The sequence below is a fragment of the Cavia porcellus genome, unplaced genomic scaffold (genome assembly GCF_034190915.1).
Source record: "Cavia porcellus strain 051 isolate PalLab524CR breed Dunkin Hartley unplaced genomic scaffold, mCavPor4.1 scaffold_17, whole genome shotgun sequence".
NCBI lineage: Eukaryota > Metazoa > Chordata > Mammalia > Rodentia > Caviidae > Cavia > Cavia porcellus.
The window spans coordinates 70960005-70986738 of NW_026947500.1; the positions used below are offsets into that span (position 1 = coordinate 70960005).

At 50.9% G+C, this 26734-nt stretch overlaps 1 protein-coding gene across 1 annotated transcript in view; it reads right to left on the bottom strand.

The window, feature by feature from the left end:
* LOC100727811 (putative adhesion G protein-coupled receptor E4P) overlaps positions 1-26734 on the bottom strand; it is a 53386-nt gene that overhangs the window by 19543 nt on the left and 7109 nt on the right. The window contains exons 5-9 of the mRNA XM_063228726.1: positions 11671-11714; positions 10857-10992; positions 10460-10558; positions 9251-9435; positions 3547-3714 (exon numbers count right to left, since the gene is read on the bottom strand). Coding sequence (XP_063084796.1) covers positions 3547-3714; positions 9251-9435; positions 10460-10558; positions 10857-10992; positions 11671-11714 — 632 coding nt within the window. The remainder of the gene's footprint in view (positions 1-3546; positions 3715-9250; positions 9436-10459; positions 10559-10856; positions 10993-11670; positions 11715-26734) is intronic.

The following is a 26734-nucleotide window of genomic DNA, read 5'->3' on the forward strand; positions in this document are numbered from 1 at the left end:
CCTAACCCTGGTCCTCCCACCCTAACCCTGATCCTCCCACCCTAACACTGGTCCTCCCACCCTAACCCTGGTCCTCCCACCCTAGCCCTGGTCCTCTCACCCTAACACTGGCCCTCCCACCCTGACCCTGGTCCTCCCACCTTAACCCTGGTCCTCCCACCTTAACCCTGGTCCTCCCACACTAACCTGATCCTCCCACCCTAACCCTGGTCCTCCCACCCTGACCTGGTCCTCCCACCCTAACCCTGGTCCTCCCACCCTGACCCTGGTCCTCCCACCTTAACCCTGGTCCTCCCACCTTAACTCTGGTCCTCCCACACTAACCTGATCCTCCCACCCTAAGCCTAGTCCTCCCACCCTAACCCTGGTCCTCCCACCCTGACCCTGGTCCTCTCACCCTAACCCTGGTCCTCCCACCTTAACCCTGGTCCTCCCACCTTAACCCTGGTCCTCCCACACTAACCTGGTCCTCCCACCCTAACCTGGTCCTCCCACCCTAACCCTGGTCCTCCCACCCTAACCCTGGTCCTCTCACCCTAACCCTGGTCCTCCCACCTTAACCCTGGTCCTCCCACCTTAACCCTGGTCCTCCCACACTAACCTGGTCCTCCCACCCTAACCTGGTCCTCCCACCCTAACCCTGGTCCTCCCACCTTAACCCTGGTCCTCCCACCTTAACCCTGGTCCTCCCACACTAACCTGGTCCTCCCACCTTAACCCTGGTCCTCCCACACTAACCTGGTCCTCCCACACTAACCTGGTCCTCCCACCCTAACCTGGTCCTCCCACCCTAACCCTGGTCCTCCCACCCTAACCCTGGTCCTCTCACCCTAACCCTGGTCCTCCCACCTTAACCCTGGTCCTCCCACACTAACCTGATCCTCCCACCCTAACCCTGGTCCTCCCACCCTAACCCTGGTCCTCCCACCCTAACCCTGGTCCTCCCACCCTAACCCTGGTCCTCCCACCTTAACCCTGGTCCTCCCACACTAACCTGATCCTCCCACCCTAACCCTGGTCCTCCCACCCTAACCCTGGTCCTCCCACCCTAACCCTGGTCCTCTCACCCTAACACTGGCCCTCCCACCCTGACCCTGGTCCTCCCACCCTAACCTGGTCCTCCCACCCTAACCTGGTCCTCCCACCCTAACCCTGGTCCTCCTGCCCTAACCCTGGTCCTCCCACCCTAACCCTGGTCCTCCCACCCTAACCCTGGTCCTTCTGCCCTAACCCTGGTCCTCCCACCCTAACACTGGCCCTCCCACCCTGACCCTGGTCCTCCCACCCTGACCCTGGTCCTCCCACCCTAACCCTGGTCCTCCCTACCTAACCCTGGTCCTCCCTACCTAACCCTGGTCCTCCCACCCTAACCCTGATCCTCCCACCCTAACACTGGTCCTCCCACCCTAACCCTGGTCCTCCCACCCTAACCCTGATCCTCCCACCCTAACACTGGTCCTCCCACCCTAACCCTGGTCCTCCCACCCTAACCCTGGTCCTCCCACCCTATCCCTGGTCCTCCCACCCTAACCCTGGTCCTCCCACCCTAACCCTGATCCTCCCACCCTAACACTGGTCCTCCCACCCTAACCCTGGTCCTCCCACCCTGACCCTGGTCCTCCCACCCTAACCCTGGTCCTCCCACCCTAACCCTGGTCCTCCTGCCCTAACCCTGGTCTCTAGGTCTGTGTTTTCCTCTGCAGGGTGGCCAGAGATTTAGTAACCCTGACAACTTTGAAAAAAAACTACTAGAGAGAAGCTTTCCAGTGGAAATAGTGGGTTCAGGAAACTTGTGTTCATTCTAACACTTTTTTTTTAAGAGTAGGAATTTTTTTTGGGGTGTAAGAATAGAGAATGGCAATTCTGAGAGACAGGAGGGGTCCCAGATGGCTTGCCCCAATTTAACACTTTCCAATAGGTAAATTAAAAAATAGAGCAGGTAAAATTTATTTAATCATATATTCTTCTTAACCTGAGAGTCTCAAAATATTACTGATTCCATGACTTATCAGTGTAAATGGGAACAATTATTAGTTGAAAATTTGGTAATTTTTTATATTAGGTCTTTGACATTTATGTGTCTGCTACCTTTACAACACATTTAAATTCCTACACTGTAAAGATATCCAAGGATGAAGTAGCCTTGGACAGAAAAATACTTCACATTGCTTCGGTTTGTAAATTTAAAATGACTGAAAATGAAATAACATTAAACATACAAATCTTCAGTCACACTTGGCTAAATTTTAAGTGTGAATAACAATTCATCGGCACAGCATCCAAACTTAATCTCCATGAAAACTGAGCTCTTTATTTTTTTGAAAACCGAGCTCTTGAAACATATCTTGCTCCCCATTGCATGTTTAACGTCTAGAACAGTGCCTGGCACATGATAGCCACCGAGTAAATATTTTTGACTGACTAAAATGAGACCATGTCTCCAAAGTATAGAACAAATTGGTTGTCGTCTGGTTAAATATTTAATAAATCAAAGGTTAAAAAATAGGAAGAGTTAAGGGAAATTCTTTCAATCTGAGTCAACCTAGTATTAGTTGGGACCTAGGAAGTCCAGAGAGCTACAATGGTTTAGATCTAGAATTCTCACACATTCAGAGGAGGGACCTTTGGAAGGCAGTCAGCTCACAGGGACTGTCGTCACCAGTGGATTGATCCAGGGGTGAGTTCAGGGGCTTCGGGTGCTAACTGGAGGTGCCTGGGGGGATAACCAAAGGTCCCGTCCCTTCCTTTACCCTTCCACTTCCCATCTGCCAAAAACCAAGTCTTCCTCCACAGTGGGCCCTTCCTTCCACCGTCCTGTGTCTGCATGTGAGCCACCAACCTTGGACTGGGCCTGCTGACATCGTAAGCCAGAGCCATCCTCTGCTCCTTCAGATGGTGGCTGACCGCACCGTCTCTCAGCAGCTCGAAAGCGACTAAGACGAACCCACGCTTTCCCATTGGTGGTAGCCAGGCCCTCCTTTCTGGTCTGACCTGGGAGGCTTGGCAGCGACCCCACCGTACAAAGTAAGGATGCTGTCAACTCCAGGTCCCCGGGACCTTCCTCCTGTAAAGGCTGCCAGACCGACCTCCCGAGGCCTGGTGGCTCTTCACGTTGGCGTGGGCGCGTGGGTCCTGAGCAGACCCTGCCTGTGAAAGCGTTAGGGAATAACACCTCTGAACACGGCTCCAGCACGTGGCTGGAAGTGGAGGTGTAAATGGCCTCGTGGGTGTTAAGGATGACTTTGGTGTCATGCTAGTTCCCAGAGTCGCCAGAGAACAAAGGCTCAGTGACCCCCGGTGAGAACCGGCCTGCTAATGTCGTCTGCTTTGGTTTCCATCGTTCCCCACACGGTTTCCCCAGACCCTTACTGATGTCCAACTTGCAATAATCCTCCTGCCTCAACCTCCCGAGTGCGGGGATGACAGGCGTGCACCACCGTGCCCGTCCCTCATGTAAGCTCGATCCTGGTTGCAAAGCCTTTTTCTAAAATACACACAGCAGATGCGTACAGAGCATTCCCACAGTGGAACCGTGAATCCTGGTACCTTGGGTCTCAGGGCCATGAGGACAGCAAAGGTGGACAGGTGGTGGCACTCGCACAAGGTGTAGGAATCATTGCCGCCCAAGGGATGGCAGCCGTCGGTTGACCAGCTGCCGCCTTCCTCTGATCCTTCCCAGTAGACGCAGAAGTACTGTCTGTTCTCAGCTCCTGTCTGCAAAGACAAGAGCACGCGGGTGGATTTCCTTCTGGTTTTATGATTCCACGTCAGCTCCTCTCCTCCCGCCTCTGGCTACCCCTCAGTGTCCGCGGCTGTGACGGAGGTTCCCCCTGCTGTGTCTCTGGGTGTCTGGGCATGTGCTGTTTCCTGCTAGATTTACTGAGGTGCGATAAACATTTATAACTGTACGCACTTAAGGTGCACGAGGCGATGCTTCGAGGTACGCACGCGTTATGAGTGATCGCCATAACCAAACTTACATTCACGTTGCATTTTCTTTTTGTGGCGAGGAAACCAGAAACACACGCTAAGGAAATTTCAAATGCACAAAACGTTACTAATAGCTGTGGTCATCACGCGGTACATTAGGTCTTTTTTTTTTTTTTCCTTTCTTTGGTGCCGGGGATCGAACTCACGACTTCAAGCTCATCAGGAAGGCGATTGCACCGCTGAGCCAAAGCCCTGGCCCCAGTACGTTAGGCCTTTAAAGTTTATTAACTTTATAATGTTTGTGATCTTTGACCACCGTGTTCTCATCCTCCAACCCCATTTCCTCCTATCATTCTGTGCTCTGTTGCTGTGAATTCGAATTTCTTTGATTCTGTATGTTGAGATCACACAGTGTTTATCATTCTGTGTCTGGCTCACTTTACTCAGCAGAACGTCCTCTGGGGTGTTTTTGTAAGTGGCAACGTGCCTTTGTTTCTATGGCCGCATGTGATTGATTTTTGCCACATTTCCTTTGTCACTGTATCAGTTGATGGACACTTAGCTTGTTGTCACGTGTATGCCATTATGCCAGCACCCCAATGAATATGGGGGTGCAGATCTCTGTCTGATACACTGTTTTCCACCTTTTGGATACAAACCCAGTGTTGGGACTGCTGGACCACATCTTGTATCTCTAGGATCAAAAATGTCCCCCTCCAGGCTCATGTGTTACACGGCTCTTGGGAGGGAGCCTGCTGTCCTGCTGATTTCACGGCTCCATGAGCTGTCGGGGCTGAGCCGCCCTGGCGGAAGCGGCTGCGTCTTTGAGAGCCTCCTACTGTGCTTGGCTCTGCAGGGTTCACCGCTGACCACTGGCCTGTGAGGTGGGCAGCTTTACTTTGCCCCGTGCTTTCTACGCTGGAACCCGGCAGCGATGGACTGAAACTTCTCAAACCAGGAGCCCAATAACCCTTTTCCCTTCCAGCTCCGTGTGTCAGGCGTCTGGTCCCGGCGGAGAAGCTAACACACAGACCCGATTCTGCTAAGTGCAGCCGTGGCTGTGGCTGACCCCACCCTGTGCTTCCGGAGATTTGGGGCTGTTTGCTGGGGGGCTTTTGGGAAAGGCTGCATAAACGATCCAGAGCAACCCTAAAATGCTGTAAGCAGAGCTTGGCAGGTGATCCTGGCTGCGACTCAGGAGCTCAGCTTGCGGATGAAAATGCAGACCATAAAGACCTCGTTCATGAGGTTTCAGACAGAAACGAGGTGGACCGCAGGGCACGCATGCTTCGTTTTGGCAAAGGATTTGTCTGTATCTCGTCCGTGCCTCGAAGCTTTCTTTGGTGAGGCTGTGTGGAAGACAGCCGGGTGATGGACTTGGCACAGGGGATTTTCAAGTAGTACCAAATTCGGGTGACGGCATGGACATTGCTGACTGACTGATTTCATCCAGATGGACAGTGTGAACTGAGAGAGAAAAACAGGCTTAAAAGCTTTGAAAAACTTGGCAGTCTGTCCAGAAAAAAGGCGTGTGTGAAGTTGCGACCAGAGATGGTAGGAAGAGGTGCTGTAGAGGTTACCACCACTGAAGAGCACACAAGTACTTTGCAGACCGGCAACCGGAAAAGCCCGTGACGATGTCTCGGAAATTAACCAGGCCACAGCTGTCACAGGTTATAGGTGTACAAGGGCCAACTCCCTGGAAAGATGTGGCTTTGGGAAGGCAGTCCCAGGGTGTCCCGTCCACTCAGGGCCACCCCGGGAAGTGTCTCCTCAGCTCAGCCACCCAGGCACGCGGCCGCTGAGGCTGCGATTCAAGGGGACCAAGCTACTGCTCACGCCGCAGTGGAACTTGGCGTTCTGTGTGGTGCTGGTTTTGCAGGCATGCGGAAGGCAAAGGTTAATGGGGCAGGGTTTCCCCCAGATGTCACAGGCAGGCGTGGAGCCAGCTACAGGGACGCATGCCTAAAACCCAGCCATCTGGGAGGCTGAGGCAGGGAAACCTCTGGGTCCAGCTCAGACACATTAAGGTCTCAGTGACACTTGTCTCAAAATTTCAAAACAGGGCAGGGGATGTAGCTCAGGGGAAAGGCCTGGGTTCAGTGCCAAGTACTACAAAAAAGCCAAGATTTGGGAGGTGTTACGGCTTGTGTCTTAGATGGCCCTTAAAGCCTAGAAGCCCGGCACTCAAGAGGCTGAGGCTGGAGGATCACAAGTCCAAGGCCAGCCTGAACCGCAGGCAGCCTGTGTCTCAAACAATAACAAAAAAGATACATGCCTATGAGACAGCGTAAAGGCCACTCTCTGAGAGACTTCAGGGGGGAAGGAAAACAAATATGTAGAACATGGAGAATTTTAGGAATTAGTCAAATTATTCTGTATCTCGCAGCTATAACGGACCCGTGTCACTCAGTGAATCAAAATCCACAGAACACGCAACAGAGTCAGCCTTCGTGTAAACTTGGACTCAGTGTATCACCATTGGTTCACTGAGTTTCTTTTTAAAATTTATTTCCATTTTGCAGTAATAGAGATCAAACCCATCACCTTGGTGGCGAGCTGTGTCCCAGCCCTTTCTATTTTGAGTCAGGCCCTTGGGCTTCAACTTGGGATCCTCCTGCCTCAGCCTCCCGAATGCTGGAATTAAATGTCCCCACCACTGTGCCTGGCTCTAATTTTTTTCCTGTTGTTTCTGCAGTGCTGGGATTGTGCCCAGGGACTCTGCCCCTGGCTGCATGCCAAGGCCTGCTCTGTTCCTTCTAATTAATCATCCTGTAAACCTCAAACTGCTCTTAATTAAGTCCCAGGGCTTGGGAGTGTGGCTCAGTGAAAAAATGCTTGCCCAGCACAAGTAAGTTCCTCTCAGTTGAAGGAGTTGGATATTATGTTTCTGTGACAAGAAAGTGACTCAGACAACATCACAGGCAGCTGGGTGGAGTCACATGCTGAGGGGCAGAGAATCAGATGGGGCCGGGCGCTGTCACCCTAATGGTAAGGGGCATGGGGACAAGATATGAGAAGACGACAGACACTTCTGGCCACCCCGGGATCCCGAGTGTCCAGGAGGCAGGAGGCTGCCGACGCTCTGCAGTGGGTGGGAACTACCAGGAGTGTCTGGTGGGGCAGGCCGGTGATGCTCTCAACATGTGTCAGTTTGCGAGGCCCAGCAGAAAAGGCCATAAGAAAACTGTGTGAACCAGGAATGCGTTGCTTCTGTGACATCTTAGGAGGCTGTGGGTGCAGCTCAATGGCACGGCTCTGCCCAGCATGTGCAAAGGCCGGGGGGCCTTGCCCTGCACCCTGAAGACACACACACAGGAACTTGGGTCAGAACACACACAGGGCCTAGAAGCTGTGGGTGCCAGGAGGGTCCATAGCTATTTCTGCATCAGGTCGGGAAGGGGGCGGCCTGTTTACCAGCTACTGTCCAAGAGTCTAACCACGCGCCAGAGCTAACTGGCAAGCCGATGAGCCCAACGCAGGATGGCTCAGGCCTAAGGTCAGACCTGTGCTCCCGGAGGAAGGTGGGTGCAGCCCGTGTGTTTTCTGCAGATCCCGAGCAGTGCAAAGGCTCCTGAGGGTCCCTGAAGGTACCACACCGAATCGCCCCAAAGGAGAGGTGAGCCGGGCATGGTGGCACACGCCTGTGGTCCCGCCACTCAGGAGACCGAGGCAGGCGGATCACTGGTTCAAGCCCAGCCTGGATCATTTAGCAGCCCAGTGAGACTTTGTCTCAAAATAAAAAATAAAAAGAGATTTATTCAGCTCACAGTTCTGGAGGTCACCGATGGAGTGTGTGTGTGTGCACGAGTGTTCCTGTGTGGGTGCCGGGGACCGAACCCAGGGCATGCTAGGCAAGCCCTCTACCACTGAGCTACACCCCAGCCCTCACGGATTGTTTTTTTAATCTCTTCTTTTCTAGCTATCTATTTATTTTGTAGTATTGGGGATCGAACCCGGACCTTCCCAGGAAGCTACTCCAATAGCCTGAGCTGGGCTCCACCTCCTGAGCTGAAGCGACCCTCCGTCTCCGCAGAACAAGGAATCCTGACCTCAGAGCATCGAGCGAGTCCCCGTTGCCAGGTGTGTCGCCCACCGTCATACATCGCCGTGTCAAAGCACCAAAGCTCTGCTGCTGTGTTGCTCTGTCTCCCTTTGCAGGGGTTTCGGTGTTTGCCGTGCGCTGTGTGGCACTGTCCTCACGGAACCTGCTTCCCAGGTTCGTTCACCCTCAGACTGTGAATTCACCAGCGTCCTCACCGATCATGGACACGGTGCTGCGTAAATTTTGTATATGTGCATAAAAATATTTTACCTAGAGATTATTTTTGCAAAAATGTATTGTATGTGGGCAAATTTCTAGTCTCTTTTGTCCCCGAATGAACAAGTTATATTTTACTTGGTCTCAAATGTACATTTCAGAAAACAAGACCAAACAGCTGTGATCACCAGCAAATATTGTCAGAGTTAACCTTTCTGTTTAAGTGGGCAATTTTTGGAAGACAAGGTAAGAGTGATAACTTTTCAGTGGCTCATGCCAAATGTCACTTGCTTTACTTGAAATTAGTGTTTAAGATAATCAAAATTACAATTACTGACCCTGAAGAGATGTAACATGCCACAGTGAACTTCACCGTGCAAGATATAAGGTTTTAATGTTAAAACTCTGGTGGCCTCCATATGTACAAATGAACAAATTGAAATTGTACCTCTTTTAAAAATTAGGGCTTAAATTCTGAACGGGGATTTAGCTCGGAGGCCCACGTACATACATGTGGTCATACACTTACTTTAGTGTTCTGTTTTTCTTTTGCTTTTTGCATTCATCCCATCAGCGTTTGGTCCCATGTGTTCAGTCGGGGTTTTTGGGAGAGGATTAGATCCTGGGGTGCTGACCTCTGAAACGGGGTCCCTTGGTGACGAGTTCGTGGCTTAACGTGTTATTAGGCAGCAGGACTGGTCTGAGGATGGGGGCACCAGGGTATATTTTTTAAGGGTGTATTTTTGTTGTTGCCCCTCAATCAGTCTCTGTCTCTGTCTCTGATAAAAACAATCCATACGCTATCATAATCCTGGTTCTAATGTTTGTGGCATCTCCGCCCTGTGACGGGGTGCTAACCTACCTCCCACTAACATCTGTGGGCGTGTGCTCCGTCCACACCCCATCCACACGTATGACTGTTTGTAAACGCGCTCTTTGAAGCTGCCTCTGCGTTTCTCATCCGTTCTTTTATCTCTGAGCCCTGACAGTCAGACTGAGCCCGGGTGGGGAAGCTGATGGGCCGCCGTCCCCCTGAGGGCAGCGCTGGGCCGCGCTCACCTGGGTGTGCTGGAAAGTCAGGGACACGGGTGCAGCCAGGGAAAGCTTGTCTCGTAGACCAACCGTGCCGCTCACGACGCGCGAGTTCAGCCTCACTGCCCTCCTGCCTCTGGGGTCATTAAAAAAGGAGGCGTCCAGAATATCCCCCACAGACTGGTAGGTGATGAGAGCCACCGTGCTGACTTCTGAGGGAACAGGAGTGGAGGAGTTAGAGGGGTCTGCGGGCACCTGGTGCCCTGGGAGGGCACAAGGAAACACAGTGTCGGTTATAGTCACCCGGGGAAGGTGCTTCAGTTGCATACACAGTATGCTACACGTGGCGGGGGCTGCAGAATCTCGAACATGTATTATAATGCCCTACACATCATGAGGGGTCTGGGTGCAAAACGTGCCTGTCAGTGGTGCATGAAAATACCTGATTCCTTTAGCCGTCAAAACCAGCGTCACACCTATGAGTAGGCAGTGTGGCCAAAGTCACCGCGCACATTACAATTGACTGCACTTAGAAAATCAGCTCACTGTTACATCTTTTGTCTCTCTCTCTCCCCTCCCCAGCCTGTAACTCACAGTGAAGAGTGTGTGTTAACAGGACCCAGGAATTTTCTGGAGTGCACAGAGCAGGCTTCTCAGTGTTCCCAGGCACTGAGGCACTGTGTGTCTGTCTCTGACGTATTCTGTCATCAAGCATTTCCTGGGCACCTGCCGTGTGCCAGGCCTCCCAGGCCTTACGATAGCATGGTGTGCAGAGCACTGTCCTTGCCATCAGACAGGGAGACAGCGACAATGCATAAATTAATAAGAGAAATAGTACGTACTGTGGATCTAAAATACTGCCCAACTTGCAGAACAGAGGGAAACTCTGAGTCCACCTTGAATAAAGGTGTTCATAATACACGTCTCAGAGTGATTTAGACAACGGTTGCCCACCTCGCTTGGGTGACGTTTCCTGACTGTCACACAGAGACAAAGTGCACATTAGTGTGTCTGTGTCAGGAGCTCCATCGGTGGAGCCTAGCTTCAACCTCAGCCTGAACTGCAAAGTACACGCTCCAAATGAGGATCCAGCTTTGGATCTGGGCTCCACGGGGCAGAGCTTTTCACTGTAACCTGTGGCGTCTCTAACCTAGAACTGTGCGTCTCCACCTACTGATGCGCGTCTCCTAGAAAAAAGACAGCGCTTGCAACGCGAGACCCCGCGTGGACTCCTACCTTTTCTGGCTCCTTTGAAAGCGTCCGCACAGTTGATGTTCATGGAGTTGTTGCCAGCTTCCAGAAAGGTCTGCTCGTGACATTTCTTGGCTTCATAGACTGAAATATGAAACAAGCTGAGTCCTGCTATGTAGTTGCTGCTTATGCCTTGGAAATCAGCTGAAGGCTTTTAGACAGTTTGTAAGACACCATGCAAACATGCTCAGAAACATGAGCAGAGCTGGTTTGGTCATTTACCCTTTCAATTTATATTTCCCAAGGAGTCACTCATGGAGAGTGTCAGAGGAACGGTTTGCTCATTCTGAGAGCTGACAGAGTCCGTCTTCCACAGGCTCTGTCCACACCAGGCCCCGTGTCTCTCTGAGGTGGCCGTCGGAGTCCGCCTAGAATCTCTTACCTATGTTAAACGCGGAATTACTGCCCTTTCCCGGAGAAGCAGAACTCTGATTCCATACAGTCATTTCCACGTCATGGAGTAGTTGGGTGATCCATCTTGCAGTTTCCTTTTTGGTAGCATTTTGTGTTGGGGGTTTCTGTCAAAGAAATAGCCCTAATTAGGAGGATTTCCACTGAAACTTAAGAGACCAGGAACATGGATAAATCAGCTGGATGAGCCTAGCAAGCCACACTGGTAATGAGCTGTGAGGTGGGGTAGGAATCAAGTTCTTGATGATTGAGGAAAGCTGGGCAACCTAAATCTATTTCAGAGTTTCTCCATGTGTGCGACCTCTGAACTAGATAACCCTTCCCTGAGGTAGGCTGTCCTGGTACTCTAGGAAGGTGAGCTGATCCATGATTTCCAACTAGATGCCAGTAGCAATCCTCCTTGGGTTTTAATAATACTGCCAATTTCCCCATTGGATGGAGGAAAAAATTGTGCTCCAAATGAGCCATACTCTGTCTTAAAAATCACAGGGCGAGGCTGCATGTGGTGGCACCCACACGTAGTCTCAGCTTGCAGGAAGCTGAGGCAGGAGGATCACTGTGAGTTCAAGGTCAGCCTGGGCTACAAAGTGAGTTCAAGGCAGCCTGAACTGCAGAGTGAGACCCTGCCTCAAAAAGACACACACACACACACACACACACGCACACACACACGCACGCACGCACACACGCACACTATCACAGAGCTTTGTGGTAGATTTCCAGCAGGGCAGTGACATGCTGAGACTTACTAGTTATATCCCAACCCCAGGCTTCACCCCACTCACCCAGACATCCTGTTGTGGGTGTTGTGATGGTGTCGTCGGGTTCTCTGAGAAAGAAAGTTAGCCGTTAGGTGAGCTGTGGAGAAAACACGCCCATGCTTCCACCACCCTCAAGTTGGATCTGTTCCCGATGCTTTGCAGCCCATCCTAGCTGCCCTTTAAAACCTCCGAAACGTATTCTGCAACAGAACCTTTTGTTTTTTGCAATGCTAGATGCTGAACCAAAGGTCTTACATGAGCTCAGCAAGCGCCCTACCACTGAGCTACACCTCTGACCTTACAGTAGACTTTTAAAAGGGAATTAGCATGCGATTTCTAGCTGAATCATTCCATCAGAAGCATTTGTTGAGCAGGGACAGTTGATCTTGACTGTCAACATGACCGGCTGGAGAGACACCAGGAGATAGGGATCGCACTTCTGGGTGAGTCTCAGCCCATCCCTGGGGCTCTTCCCTTGATTTCTAATTCTCAGTACTGGGAGTTGAGCGATTTTGCTTGACCATGATGTTTTTGCGTTGGAGCTGGCTGACCATGGACTGCAGTCTCTGGAACTATGAGCCGGAATAAATCTGCCTTCCTTTGGGATGTGGGAGTCAAATATTTTGTCCTACTAATAGGAAAACCAACCAGTACAAGGAGCTATTCAAAACCAGGCACAAGATAAACCTCTGTCCATCCATCCATCCATCCAACTACTTTTTTTTAAGCTTTTTTTTTTTTTTTGGTATCAGGGATTGAACTCACAACCTCGTGCTTGCAAAGCAGGTACTCATGCTGCTGAGCTAAATCCCTGGCCCCCATTAATCTACTTAATCTGTCTGTCTGTCTGTCTCAGTGATATTTCTTAATGGAATTCAAACTCTGGCAGGATGTTCATTAAGCAAACAAATACAAGTAAGTAGTCAATTGATTGCAATTAATCCTCTTATTAAATAGGATGAGATGACCTGGATGTATCCGACAGATCCCCAACACGTCAAGGTTAAGGGAAACCTAAAGTAAAAATACAATCTAGAGGGAAGCAGGGAGATAGATCTTTCCCAAAGAGGAAGATGAACAAGAGCTGGAGGGACAGGGGAAGATGGGAGGGATTGGGGATGAAAAAATAAATGAGGTTTGGTTACGGTTGGTGTCTAGATGCCCCCACGGTGTCATGCAGTCCTGGGGCGTTTTCAGAAATGGCTGAACCTGGAGCGTGGGATGCTGGGATTGAGGGTGTGATTAGTAAATCAGGCCACTGATTGGTTTGTCACAGTTCTGGGTGGGATTAGGGGTGAGAGCGTTACAGCTGCTCTGGGGGCAGCCGGCAGAGTCCGGTTTCTCTCTTGCCTCTTGTTTTTGTGGTCTTCTGCGGCCTGTGACTCTTTTCCCTCCACCGTGGCCCTCTGCCACGCCGCCGGCCTGGAGTCCAGCCGATTATGGACTGAAACATCTACACATTGCTAAGTAATGCCTTTTACCTTTGGGTGTTGGGAAAGGTAACTGGACAGCTGTGTTATGTCCCTTCCCAACCCACACAAGGAGCAGTACGTACCACAAAAGTGTGTCCCCGAACTGAATTACACCACACTGAGCTAAACTAAACTAAATCAAACTAAATCAACAAGCCAAAGTGACCAGGAGAGGTGTGTGTGGATGGAGGGGAGGAGGGAGGGAAAGGAAACGGGACGTCTTTAAGTGTGTAAACTTGTGTACTACACACGTGTACTGATGAACTGAAATTTAAGAAAAAATAAAAATGTTACAAATAAAAGAGCAGGTTTTCCAAGTAAATGAGCATTAAATAAATTAATAGGGAAGCAACTATCTACACATCAGGGTATCTAAAGTTTATTTCTATGTACACCATCTTGTTTAAGGTAGCTTCTGAACGCACCTGTAGGGTGTAATAGCTGTAATATTGACCTTTCTGTGAGTTTTCAGGCATTTTACATGCGTTAATAATCACAAAGTGTAAATGAGATTGCTTTATAACACACACTGAGTGAAAACAAGAAAATGCATTTTCTTAATCATTCTGGATGCTTGAACTGAGAATTCAAAGCGTCAGCAGGCTGTGCTCCCTGGAGGTCCCGGGGCAGAGTCCTGCCTGGTCCCTTCTCATTTCCGGGGTCACAGCAGCAACTTTGCGGTTCAGTGACCGCGACTCCATCTCTGTCCTGGTCTCCGTGAGGCCATCCTTGCATCTCAGCAGTCACCTGGGGGAATGTGGAAGTGGCTCTTCTCCCTCATCGAGGCTTGGCCTGAAGCGGTGGCTCTGCATAGTCCCTGACTGTGGGTGTGAGGGGCTGAGATGCAGGAGAATCACGTAAGCCAGGCCTCGGCTGCTGACCTCTGAAAAGCAGGAAGGTGTTGAGCTGCAGCGCTGTGGAGCTGAGTAGATGCCATCCGTATTCCCACATGTGGAGCATTAGACATACGTGTGAACATTATGGTGCCTCCTGTGCTCACAGGGCGGGCTTTTGGAGGGCATTGTACTGATGGGTGTGCAACCTTCATTAGTGGATCTGTCTGCTGATGAATTTATAGCTACATGTGACATGGAGGGTGAAGCCCGGTTGGGAGAGTCGGGCCTCTCTGGAGCGTGGCTTGGAAGGTTCCGTCTCCTGTCTCCTCTCTGCCTGCCCGGCCATGAGCTGTGTCTCCTCTTCCGTGCTGACCTGCCTTGCAGCCAGCCACCAGTGGACGGAGACCTCTACAAACCGTGAATCAAAGTAAGCCTGTCCTCCTCACGGTGTGGGTGTTGGGTATTTTCTTCCAGCAACAAAGAAAGTAACCAGGACAACATGCTGTGTGAAAGGGTTTTGGCCCAGATAGGACACTGTAGCCAGGAAAGCCTCAACCGGAACCAGGAAGCCCCAATCTCCCCCGCCCCTAGGGATGTACCTGTGACACCATCTTCCTGCCCCTGGGAACTTACCTGTGGCACCAAACCAGGACCAGTGGGCTCCCCGTGCATCCCTGATGCCCCCTTAGGGTCCACCCCAAAATGAGGCTACTTGCATACCCCCCCACCACGTGTCCACCAGAGAGAAAGCCGGACACCAGCGGTCTGGGGTGCCGGTCATCTCTCTCCGTGTTCTCAGAATAAAGGCCTCTTTTGTTTTATACTTCTCATCTTTTGGATATAATCCTATCATTTGGTGCCGTGACTCGATCAGCAGGTGATTGACTCTAGGGACACACCCAGGTTGAGTCCCCAGCCGATTTGCGAACCGGATAACATCCTGGATTAATTCTGCACTTTTTCATCTCCCGAGAGCTGTTTGACTTGTCGCCAGCCGCCTGCACTCAGCATCAGCCAGATTGATTTCAGGTGAGCACTCTCCAGGGAACTCTTGGCGCTGGGCAGCCCTGGTGGAGTTTTCTCCCCGTCTGCGTGGGTCTGTGCATTTTCACGTCCTTAGGACCGCCCAGGGCAGGGTTCTTTCTGGGCAAACCTGTGTCCAAACTCTAAAATCTCTCACGTTCTTTGGGTTTGGATAGCCCAAAGCAGAGATTTCTGGACTGCCCACACTGGGAGGACCACCTCACTTCCCTTAAAGCCTCGAGCTGTCACGGGCAAAACTGTTACTGACCCCACGCGGGCTCTACTCGTAAATCTCTCAGTGACGACTGGAATTTACGAGTTTTTGGAACTTTAGCCACTGTGTGGTGCCACAAACAAGTGACAGCTTGTTCTCTGGACCACCGGCTTACTTCTTGCCTGAATCTGTTGGGAGCCGCAGCCCCGAGCCCGGTCGCCTCACTTGGCGGACGTGAGGCCTGTAGTAAAGAGCAAAGCCTGAGGTAGATTACCCCTCCCATCGAGCACGTTAGTTTCCTGCTTACCGCGTAAGCAACCCGCTCAACAATATAGTCTGCCTGGCAACTGATGATGTTAGCCAATCAGCTTGCCTTGCTCACTTTAACATGATTGGACACTGTATCCGTGTATATATACTGGTGCCACCCCTGGGGGGGAAGAAGAAGCCAGGTAGAAGCCCAGAAGGAGCCGCGGAGAGCGGACCAAAGGAGGCTTCGGCTGGGAGCGATCCCAGGGCAGGCTGTACGGAGAAGGAAAATAAAAGAAAAGGTTGTCCACTGCCAGACTTTGTCGTGTGTCCTTCCTGCCGGCCGGGAGCGACATCGACATTTGGTGGCCCGTACGGGGACTGATCACCCCCGAGACGTGACAGCGGACAACGCTCCAGTACAGAGCTGCGAGACAGGTGAGTTGGGGATAAGCCTGGGCTCTGGGTGGCGCGCACCTACAGGGCTTTTAGACTCCCCTCAGGCTCACGCGTAAGTGGCGGATTCCTTGGGCCTCACGCGGTGAGTAACATATTAAAAGATGGGAAACATGCTAGGTAGCAACACTAAGAGCGAGGGTGGTTGTGGAGAAAGCTCTCAAGAGCTTACAAAAGTACGCAGGGTATCTGAGCAGGCCCAGTCAGGGAGCTCCCGAGAGGGGTCCGTCAAGGGGAACAAGGATGCTAAGGAGGAGGACGGGGCTCTAGCCTCGGAGTCGTCTGACTCCGAGGACGAGGGAAAGTTGAATGGCAAGGAGGCCAAAGAGACCAGCTGTCAGGAGCCTAAGTCGCTCGATAAGGAGTCGCAGGGTTCTTTCCCAGCGTTGCGCCGTGAATTGCGCTCCGCTCAACTTGGTCTGCGGAGGAGTAGGGAGCTCCTGAGCGCTCCCCGGCGCGAGAGGGAGGCGAAGCCTTCCGCCCCACCTTGGGGGCTGTTCCCGGAGGCGATCCCTCGCCGCGAGGCGGCCGCCCGGGAGCTCCCTTCCCCTTCGCCAGAACAGGAAGTGATGCACGGGCCCCCATTTTCCGCCCAATCATGGCCGCCGTCTTATGCTCCGCCGCCGGCGGGTCGGTATTTTTACAGGCGGCTTTGGCAGGGGGGACGTTTGTCTCATGAGGTACATCCACCACCTGGGATAGATAGTGGCCCCTACGGGATATTTCCTGTACAAGTAGCTATGGGCCAGGGACGTAATGCATGGGAGCCTTTTGAGATAAAGCAGATTAGAGAACTTAAAAATGCAGTTACAACCTTTGGGCCGACTGCGCCTTACACCATTGCCATGCTGGAGAACCTGTCTTCTGGGCCCCTCACCCCCGCGGACTGGATTCAGCTGGCAAAGGCGTGTCTGCCCTCGGGTAGTTACCTGGATTGGCGAGCCTGGTACACAGAGTTCTCTGCAGAGCAGGCTGAGAGAAACGCCAGTCGGGGAAACCGGGGGTGGAACAAGGAAATGCTTATGGGAGAAGGTCGGCACGCTGATGATCAGACTCAGTTCCCCGGCGCTGTCTATGAACAAATCAACGCCATAGGGCTCCGCGCCTGGAAGCAGGTAAGTGGTGCCGGAACAGCCTCCTTGTGTCTTTCAAAAATAATTCAGGGTACCACAGAGCCATTTGTTGACTTTGTGGCCCGATTGCAAGATGCTGCCGATAAGATATTTTCTGATCCGGGAGTGGCTCGACCGCTGGTAAGGCAGCTGATTTTTGAGCAATGTACAAAGGAGTGCAAGGCAGCGATAGCTCCTCATAAGAACAAGGACCTCAACGCCTGGATTAGGATATGCAGAGAGATAGGGGGGCCGCTCTCCAACTCGGGAGTGGCTGCTCTCCTGGCCGCGGCTGTACAGCAGAGGGGACCTCGCGGGTTAGAAGGGGAATGTAAGGCTAAAGGGTGTTTTGCCTGCGGGGAGCCAGGACACATTAAACGTCATTGCCCAAACAATGCAGATGCTAGGCCTCGCCCTAGGAATGAAGAACCATATGTTTGTGGGCGATGCAAGAGGGGATCACACAAAGCTGAGGAGTGTAGGTCGGTCTTTGATGCTCAGGGCAACCGTATTTGTGGACGAGATGCTAGAGAGCCAAAAAACGGCCAGAGGGGGCCCCCTTCACAGGCGGGCCCCCGCCCCAGAGACAGGACAGCTCAGGGTGGCAGCCTTCAACAAGGGCCACCCCTGGGTCAGCAGGTGTGGACCTCAGTGTCGCCTCCAGACTTATATTAGTGCCTGATATGGGTGTTCGAGTGGTTGAAACCACCTTTAAGGGACCGTTACCCGAAAATTCCGTGGGTCTGGTGATCGGGAGATCCTCCACGGCCCTTCGGGGTCTCATAGTAGTCCCGGGGGTCATAGACTCAGACTACACAGGACACATTAAAATTATGGTTCAATCTCTTGTGGGTACTATGGTAATCAATAAAGGAGACAAGATAGCGCAGCTCTTGCTGCTCCCCAGTCTCCACAAGAGATTCCCCTCAAAGCAGAAAATTAGAGAAAGTCAAGGTTTCGGTTCCTCAGGGGAAGTCTTCGAGGGACTCCATATAATACTTGATAAAAGGCCCATGCTCTCACTTAAGGTCAATGGCAAGAATATAACAGGGCTCCTAGACACAGGAGCTGACCGTTCCATTATCTCTAGAAAGGATTGGCCCTCCAACTGGCCCACCAACACTGCAGATAACACGCTGCAGGGCCTGGGGATGATGTCAGCTCCTCAGGTTAGTGCTTCAACCCTGCTCTGGTGCGATGAGGAGGGTCATCAGGGCCATTTCCAACCATTTGTGTTGCAGTTGCCAGTGTCTCTATGGGGAAGGGACATCCTCACTCAGATGGATGTCACGCTTACGTCAAACTGCTCCCCCCAGGCTAAGGATATACTCAGGAACCAGGGATATACCCCCGGCAAAGGCTTGGGCAATGCCCTGCAGGGTCGGACATCCCCAATACCAGTAGAGAACAAAAAAGGTAGGCAAGGGCTGGGTTTTTCTTAGGGGCCGCTGAAGAAGCTCTCCTACCCACTTCGATCAAAATCACCTGGAGGTCAAATGATCCGGTTTGGGTACCTCAGTGGCCCCTGCCTAAGGAGAAGCTATTAGCCTTGTCAGAAATAGTCAGTACACAACTTAGATTAGGACACATTAAGCCGTCAACCTCCCCATGGAACACCCCCATTTTTATAATTAAGAAAAAGTCTGGCAAGTGGAGGCTGCTCCATGATCTAAGGGCGGTCAACGCGCAGATGCAGTCCCTGGGGGCGGTCCAGAGGGGGCTGCCAGCTCTCTCAGCCATCCCTCAGTCCTGGCCAGTTTATGTTATAGATCTTAGAGACTGTTTCTTCTCAATCCCCCTGCATCCAGAGGACACTCATAGGTTCGCCTTTACTTTACCCACCATTAACCAAGAAAGCCCTGATCTCAGATACGAGTAGATAACGCTGCCCCAAGGTATGGCCAACAGTCCCACTATGTGTCAGATTTACCTTGATTCCCTACTGGCCCCCCTACGGAAATCCTTTCCCAAGATAAGATGTGTGCATTACATGGACGACCTTTTGCTCAGCGGCAGGGACCCAGACATGCTAAATAATATGCTCGGCCAGTTGGTCGAGGCCCTGAGACAAGCTAATCTGCATGTTGCCCCCGACAAGATTCAGGGAGAAAAAATGGTGACCTACTTAGGCGCGAAAATCTCCCCTATGCTAGTCTCTCCACAGAAGGTCACCATTAGGACGGATGGCGTTAGGACCCTAAATGACATGCAAAAGCTATTGGGAGACATTAATTGGATTAGGCCATATTTACATATACCAAATTCAGATCTCAAACCCCTGTTCGACCTTCTAAAGGGAGACCCAGATATAGCCTCCCACAGGAGGCTCACTCCTGAGGCAAGAGCTGCCTTACAGAGAGTGGAAAAAGCCTTAGGTGGGGCTACCTTACACAGAATTGAACCAGGGCGACCCTTTGATGTCTGTTTGCTACAGACTAGTCTACAGCCCACAGCGGTGATTTGGCAGAAAGGACCATTACTGTGGATACACCCTAAGGTCTCACCTGCAAAAGTCATAGAGCATTACCCGGAGGCAGTCGCTTCATTGGCCCTTGAAGCGCATGATAGAGCTGTCCAACATTTTGGCTCAGGACCACAAGCCATCCGAGTACCCTATACCGCCAGCCAGATCAAGACCCTGGCTGCCTGCATAGATACATGGGCCATTCTGAGATGTGTTTTCCATGGGGATATAAACAATCAATACCCTAAAGACCCTATCTTGTCATTTGTCACTCAGCACCCTATAATTTTTCCAAAGGTTACTGCCTCTGAGCCATTAGTCCCAGCAACTACAATATACACAGATGGCTCCAAGACGGGGATAGGCGCCTATGTGATCCTAGGCAAGCCCCCGGTTACCATACAATTTGAACCTGATCAGCCTCAGGTGGTAGAACTGCAGATCGTTAAAATGATTCTTGAACGGTTCTCAGAAGCCATTAATATTGTCTCCGATTCTAGGTATGTGGTCAATGCTATGCAAGTGCTTGAGACTGCCGGTTTAATTAGATCCACTTCCACAGTGGCTGGGCTGTTCCTGTCTATCCAGACATTGCTTCAGAACAGACACCATAAGGTCTTCACCACCCACATAAGAGCACATACATCCCTGCCGGGGCCCATGGCACAGGGGAATGCGGCTGCTGACACTGCCACTCACCCGTTATGGATTTTTACCTTACTAACACCAATCGAGCGAGCCCGTGCCTTCCATGATAAGTTTCATGTCAATGCCAGGACACTAGCAAACCATTTCCATGTTTCCAGAGCAGATGCACGAGATATCGTGCGACTATGTGACTCCTGTGCCACATACAAACCTGCCATACCGATGGGAGTAAACCCTCGAGGTTTGATCCCTGGTGATGTTTGGCAGATAGACATCACACATATACAGGAGTTTGGGACTCTTAAATATGTTCATGTTTCCACAGACACCTGTTCTCACGTCATATTCGCAACAGCAGAAACAGGTGAAAAAGTGTCTAATGTGATCAATCATTGCCTGGCGGCTTGGGCCGCATGGGGCAAACCAAAAATATTAAAAACTGATAATGGACCAGCCTATATAGGCAAAGCCTTCAATGAGTTCTGCAAAATGATAGAGGTTCAATTAAAACATGGTATCCCATACAATCCCCAAGGTCAAGGAATCATTGAGAGGGTCATAGAAGCCTCAAAGAAATTTTACAAAAACAAAAAGGGGGAGTAGGCCAAGGCCTGGCCCCAAAGGCACGATTATCCATGGCACTATTCACACACAATTTTTAAAATTTAAATAATGATAATTGCTCCCCAGCCGTGGAGCACTGCAACCCTTCCCCCAACCATAAAGGGTGGGTGAAGTGGAAAGATGTCCTAACAGGACAATGGATGGGCCCGGATCCAGTGGTCAGCTGGAACCGAGGCGCGGTTTGTGTTTTCCCACAGGAATCGGGACGAGAACCACTGTGGGTACCGGAGAGACTGACACGGGCGACAAAGCCCTCGACTAAAGATCAGACCTGCCCTACCGGAGATCCATCACAGACCAACCAACAAGATGAATAGAAATAGCGGTAGCCCGAAATGGACAAGAAGATCCTCAGGCATATGCATGGCTCGCTCGCCTAGCCTACGACCGAGTCTAGGGGTGGTGAGCTTCCCACACTCCTCCTCTAAAAAATTATGACATAGCTGGGTAGGAGAGTCAATGACGGGTAAGAGCGTACTCCCCCGGTGCGACTCAACCTAAGCCAGGCCCTACCCCATCCTGCACGTAAGCCGCTGGACTGTTAGATGCTGCCCAGGTCTGAATTTCTCTCCGAGGGGATTTCTTTACGGAGAGAAAATGAGTGCAAGCTTGTGTGCATCCAGGTTCCGTCCAGTTTGTGCCTGGCCCTAGAAAAAGGACGAGGGCCTCAGGGCCTTGGCAGACCATGGGACGGCCGACCAGGGTCTAAGCCAAGGACCTACGGTGGGCCTACGCATAGGGCATAAGCCTCTGCACCCAGTCCAGAAAGGGCTACGATGCGCACATTCATAAAAAATAAAAAAGGGGGAGATGTTGGGAGCCGCAGCCCCGAGCCCGGTCGCCTCACTTGGCGGACGTGAGGCCTGTAGTAAAGAGTAAAGCCTGAGGTAGATTGCCCCTCCCATCGAGCACGTTAGTTTCCTGCTTACCGCGTAAGCAACCCGCTCAACAATATAGTCTGCCTGGCAACTGATGATGTTAGCCAATCAGCTTGCCTTGCTCACTTTAACATGATTGGACACTGTATCCGTATATATACTGGTGCCACCCCTGGGGGGGAAGAAGAAGCCCGGAAGTAGAAGCCCAAAAGGAGCCGCGGGGAGCGGACCAAAGGAGGCTTCGGCTGGGAGCGATCCCAGGGCAGGCTGTACGGAGAAGGAAAATAAAAGAAAAGGTTGTCCACTGCCAGACTTTGTCGTGTGTCCTTCCTGCCGGCCGGGAGCGACATCGACATGAATCAGTCATGGGGAACGTATTTTCTAACTCCCAAAAGATGCCTTTACAATGCCTAATTTCCAATTTACGTACTCTTAAGATTAAAAGTACCATAAAGACTAGACAATTAACTTTTTACTGCCGGGAGGTCTGGCCAACCTACCCACTTAGCGGCGATCGTTGGCCCAGGGAAGGACCGTTTGGCCCCTGCATTCTCAGGAGTTTGTATGATTTCTGTCAGGCTGGTGACAAGTTATTAGCACTCCCTTAGATTCAGGCCTTCCTTGTTCTGAGCACACGCTGTCTCTCATTAAGTCTTGTGCTCCTGCCCAGATACTTTTAGCTAACTCTACCGTGCTGCAAACTTTTCCGTCCTGCCCTCAGGATTCGCTTGACGATGTTCCCCCGGTCTTTTCCTGGCCGCCGCCTGCCTACCCCCAAACTCGTTCCTGCTGTTACCTCCCGCTGGACCGCCCTCCCCTCCCCTCTCCCTGATTGTCTCGGCAGCTCTGGTCCCAAAGCATTGCAGTTACCTCCCGCCGTGCGATTGCCTCCCTCTCCGCCTTCCGGGACCCATACCTCTCCCAGCAGCTCTACTCTGCCCTCTGCAGCATTCTCGCCACCCACCATACCCGATCTCGGTCGTTGTGCCCTTCTGGCAAGCCACGTGATTGTCCCAGCTTGCACTGGGAACAGTCGCCATGCTGCAACCCTCCACCACGTGACAGGGCGCCGCCATCTTGGGACGGACCTCACGGTCAACGGGCGCCCCCTTGTGGCTCCTCTTGTGAACAGCAACAGCCGCCCTGTTGCAGTGCACATGATGCTTCACTGTGCTGGGGACAGCAGTCCTCTAGCTGCACGGCACACAGTGAGACGCCATCTGCCTGTGTTTCCCAGGGTGACCGGCAGCAGCTCTGTAGGCCCTCTACAGATGATTGCTCACACGCGCCTACTGGACGGCTGGCTGCCCAAAGGCCCTCTGCTCCGGCATCTTCTCCTCAGGCTCTGCTACCACTTTGGGAGCAAGCTGGCCCTGAGGGACGTGTCAACATCCATGTGCCTTTTTCCCTTTCTGATCTATCCCAGATTGCCCATAAATTAGGTAGCTTCTCTGTTGCCCCACAGAATTATATCAGGCAATTTGAATTCATTACTAATTGTTATGATTTATATTTTAAGGATGTTTATGTGATACCACTCTCAGCTCACAAGAGCGAAATCAGCTGTGGCAGGCAGCTTGAGAAGAAGCTGACCGCAGGCGTAAGGCAAACACCGCTGACAACGACCCTGGGCCAGAGCAGGATCCTAACTGGAACTATCAAAATGGACAAGGTTCAACAAAATTACATAAGATGATTGAGTGTCTGATTGTGGGCCTTAATAAGATTGCTCACAAACTATAACAAACTATAACAAACTTTTACAACAGGTCCAGGAGGCTAATAAAAACCCAGCTGTGTTCCTAAATTGACTTTCTAATCCTTGCACCCTGCGAGCACGTCCAGCTTAGCACGCTGCATCGGGCCACCTCCCAGCCCCTCCACATGCGCCATCCCAGCCCACCCCTGCACGCTACATCCCGATGCTCACCCCACCCCACGCTGGGCGTGCTCTGCTGGCATGCCACAAAACAGCAGCTCAGTGGCTCGGCCCGGGCATGCTTTTTTTTTTTTACAGTTCGGTTCTGCTCAAAAGATGCTATTTTTGGGGCTGGGGATTTAGCTCAGCGGCATAAGCGCCTGCCTTGCAAGCAGGCAGTCATGAATTTGATTCCTGGTACCGATAAAAAGGAAAAAGACCAAAAAAAAAAGATGCTATTTTTTTATTACAATTCTCAAACCATTTAATCAAGGTTATTGGCCACCTGATAATTTTACTAGCCTTGTTTATCATTCAAAGCCTTCAGCAATCTCCTGTTTAACAACTAAGGTTATAAATTCCTTTTTGCTGGAAACCACTAGCTCTGTTCTGAGACAAGGGTTTTGTTAAAAGTTTTAATATTGTCTAAAACAAAAATTTTATTTGTCTTGGTTCATACTACTGCAAATAACAGGTTTTAAAAAAAGTAAATGTGTTCAAAATTTGACAGTATTAGATCAGTTTTGATAGATTTATTCATAAGACTGGTAAACCTTTACTGCAAAATGTTTCCAACAAAATGAGATTATACACCAAAAGGGGGAGGGCAGACTAAAGCCTTTTTTGTTAAATATGTAATTCCACGCAACACCCTAAAAGCGATATGCCATCCAGATAAAGCCTGCTCTCTGATCTAAAATGCCAATATTAAACTCCTGCATACTTACTTAATTCTACCGTAGTCCAAATCCCAAACAAACAGGCAAAACTTCACCTTCAAACCTTAGAGAGATCTTAATATGCTTTTTCATATTTTTAACACTTGTGACACTTGGAGCTCTGAGACAGGTGAATCTACATGAGGTGCAGCTGCCTGCCCCCCCATGGACCACGCTCAAATGCAGCAGAAGACACTGGGCAACAAAATGCCCCATCCTGGCATTCTTTGAGACCTTACTCCAGGGCTGCTGGACTGTCCTAGCCACCAGAGAGTGGGTAAGCCATCCTAACTTCTAGCCCTCACAGGAAATGTTGACACTGCCAGATTCATCGCTGACAAAAATTGCTGCTGAAGACTGAGGGGGGTTCAGGGCCAGCAGCCCCCTTTAAGGTGTCCGTCTCAGAGTCCAAGTCGCACTCAAGTCTCAGGTAAGACAATTTTCTGTATTTGTGGACATAGAGGCCATATACACAGAGTTCTTCCTGAGATTTCAGGCTGCTATATTAAGTCCTTGATGAGGTATTGATGGTCAACCTATGCCATTTACAAACAGGGCCTAATTCATGCAGGTCCTAAATCTTAAAATGCCTTTTATGCAGGCTGACTTAGACACACTGAGGCCTCAACAGCTTCACTAGTAAACCTCTCCTCAGTGATGTAAGACCAGCCCCTTCCCTTCCTATTTACCAATTTCTCAGGCAACCCTGGTCAAGGCTGATAAATACATTTTGTCTTCTCCCTTTGTTTATACTTTTTCAGGATACGTAAAAGCCTTTCACACAACCAGGGAGACTGCTGATATATTTGCTAAAGCTCCATTACAACAAATCATTCCAGGACAGCGGTCAAAGTTGCTGGACTCGCATCCTGGTTTCACATCCCTCAGGCTAAGAGGTGCCCTCCCAGCCCCAAATCTGATCATTCTGAGTGGTCACCTCATCTTCCTCGCCCACCCGTCTCCATCTTATGAAGGCCTCACAGCCACAGTTAATAGACTAAGTCATGTTTTGTTATCCACTTTGGTTCCTAATTTCTTATGTTCTATTAATTGTCATGTTTACAACAGGACTCTTGACAGTCTTTCCTAAAGACTCCCACATCATGTGTAAGATAATCTTCATAATGTTCTATGTGATGACTGTCGTGGTTCTTTCTACCCTCAGCTGTCTGGTTAAACGTGACATCCCTGCAAGCCTAAGCCCTGACCTTCCCTATACTGGTACAGCCACCGCCTTCCCTATTCCCCCTATTTTTTCTAGTTAAACTCCTGGACTGGAGACAAGTTTTACACACCTACCGTGTTAACTTTTATGCTTGCAGATGGGGGAGTAATCACCTCTCAAAACATCACTCCTCCTAACCTCACACTTATTTTTCAGAATTGTACGTCACCTTGACAGTGATCCTACCTCAACGTCATCCTGATATAATGACATGTCTAAATCAAAGACACCTTTCCCTCTACCTCACCTGGGTCCTTAAATATGACAGTGCCATGTCTCCTCATAACATCATGTCTCTTTTTTTTCCAGTCTAACATACGTGCATTCACCAGTGAAGTTGTCCTGGCTAAAACACCTGGCACCAGCGTCTACCTGGGCATCAACCTTCATCCCATCGACTCCCCTAGACCCCAGTACAGCGCCCCCTGCCAGCAGGAAGTGGTTAAAGAGAGAAATCTTCACCCCTTTTCATAATAATCATAAGACGGGATTTGAAAGGGTTTTGGCCCAGACAGGACACTGTAGCCAGGAAAGCCTCACCCAGAAGCAGGAAGCCCCATCTCCCCTGCCCCTAGGAAGTTACCTGTGGCGCCATCTTCCCGCCCCTGGGAACTTACCTGTGGCGCCAAACCAGGACCAATGGGCTCCCCGTGCATCCCTGATGCCCCCTTAGGTTCCACCCCACACTGAGGCTACTTGCATACCCCCCCACCACGTGTCCACTGGAGAGATTGCTGGACTCCAGTGGTCAGGGGTGCCGGTCATCTCTCTCCATGTTCTCAGAATAAAGGCCGCTTTTGTTTTATACTTCTCATCTTTAGGACATAATCCTATCACTGTGGATTCTGAGTAATGTGTATTTCTCATTATTGGAGGGAAATATGATAGACAAGGAAAAGAGGCTAAATCAAATCTCGGTGTTGGATTGGAATCAAACGTGTGGTGTGAACTCGTGAGTCTTGGCGTAAAAATTGAGCATCACAGAAATTGAATGTAAGATCAGCAAGAGGTAAAGAGATACGCAAGTTTTAAAAACACGAGAGCTGAACTTTGGGAGCTCAGGGGAGTGACTCAGGCCGCGAGGCGCACACACAGGGGCAGTTACTGACGCTGTGACGGTGTCTCTCAGGAAAAGACCGCCAAGCACGGCCGGGTGAGGGGTGAGGTGGAGGCGGGGTCCCTTCCTTTTCCTCCGGCTCGTATTCCTGGAGCCGTGACAAACTCTGCTCCCTTTCCCTTATCATGGTGCC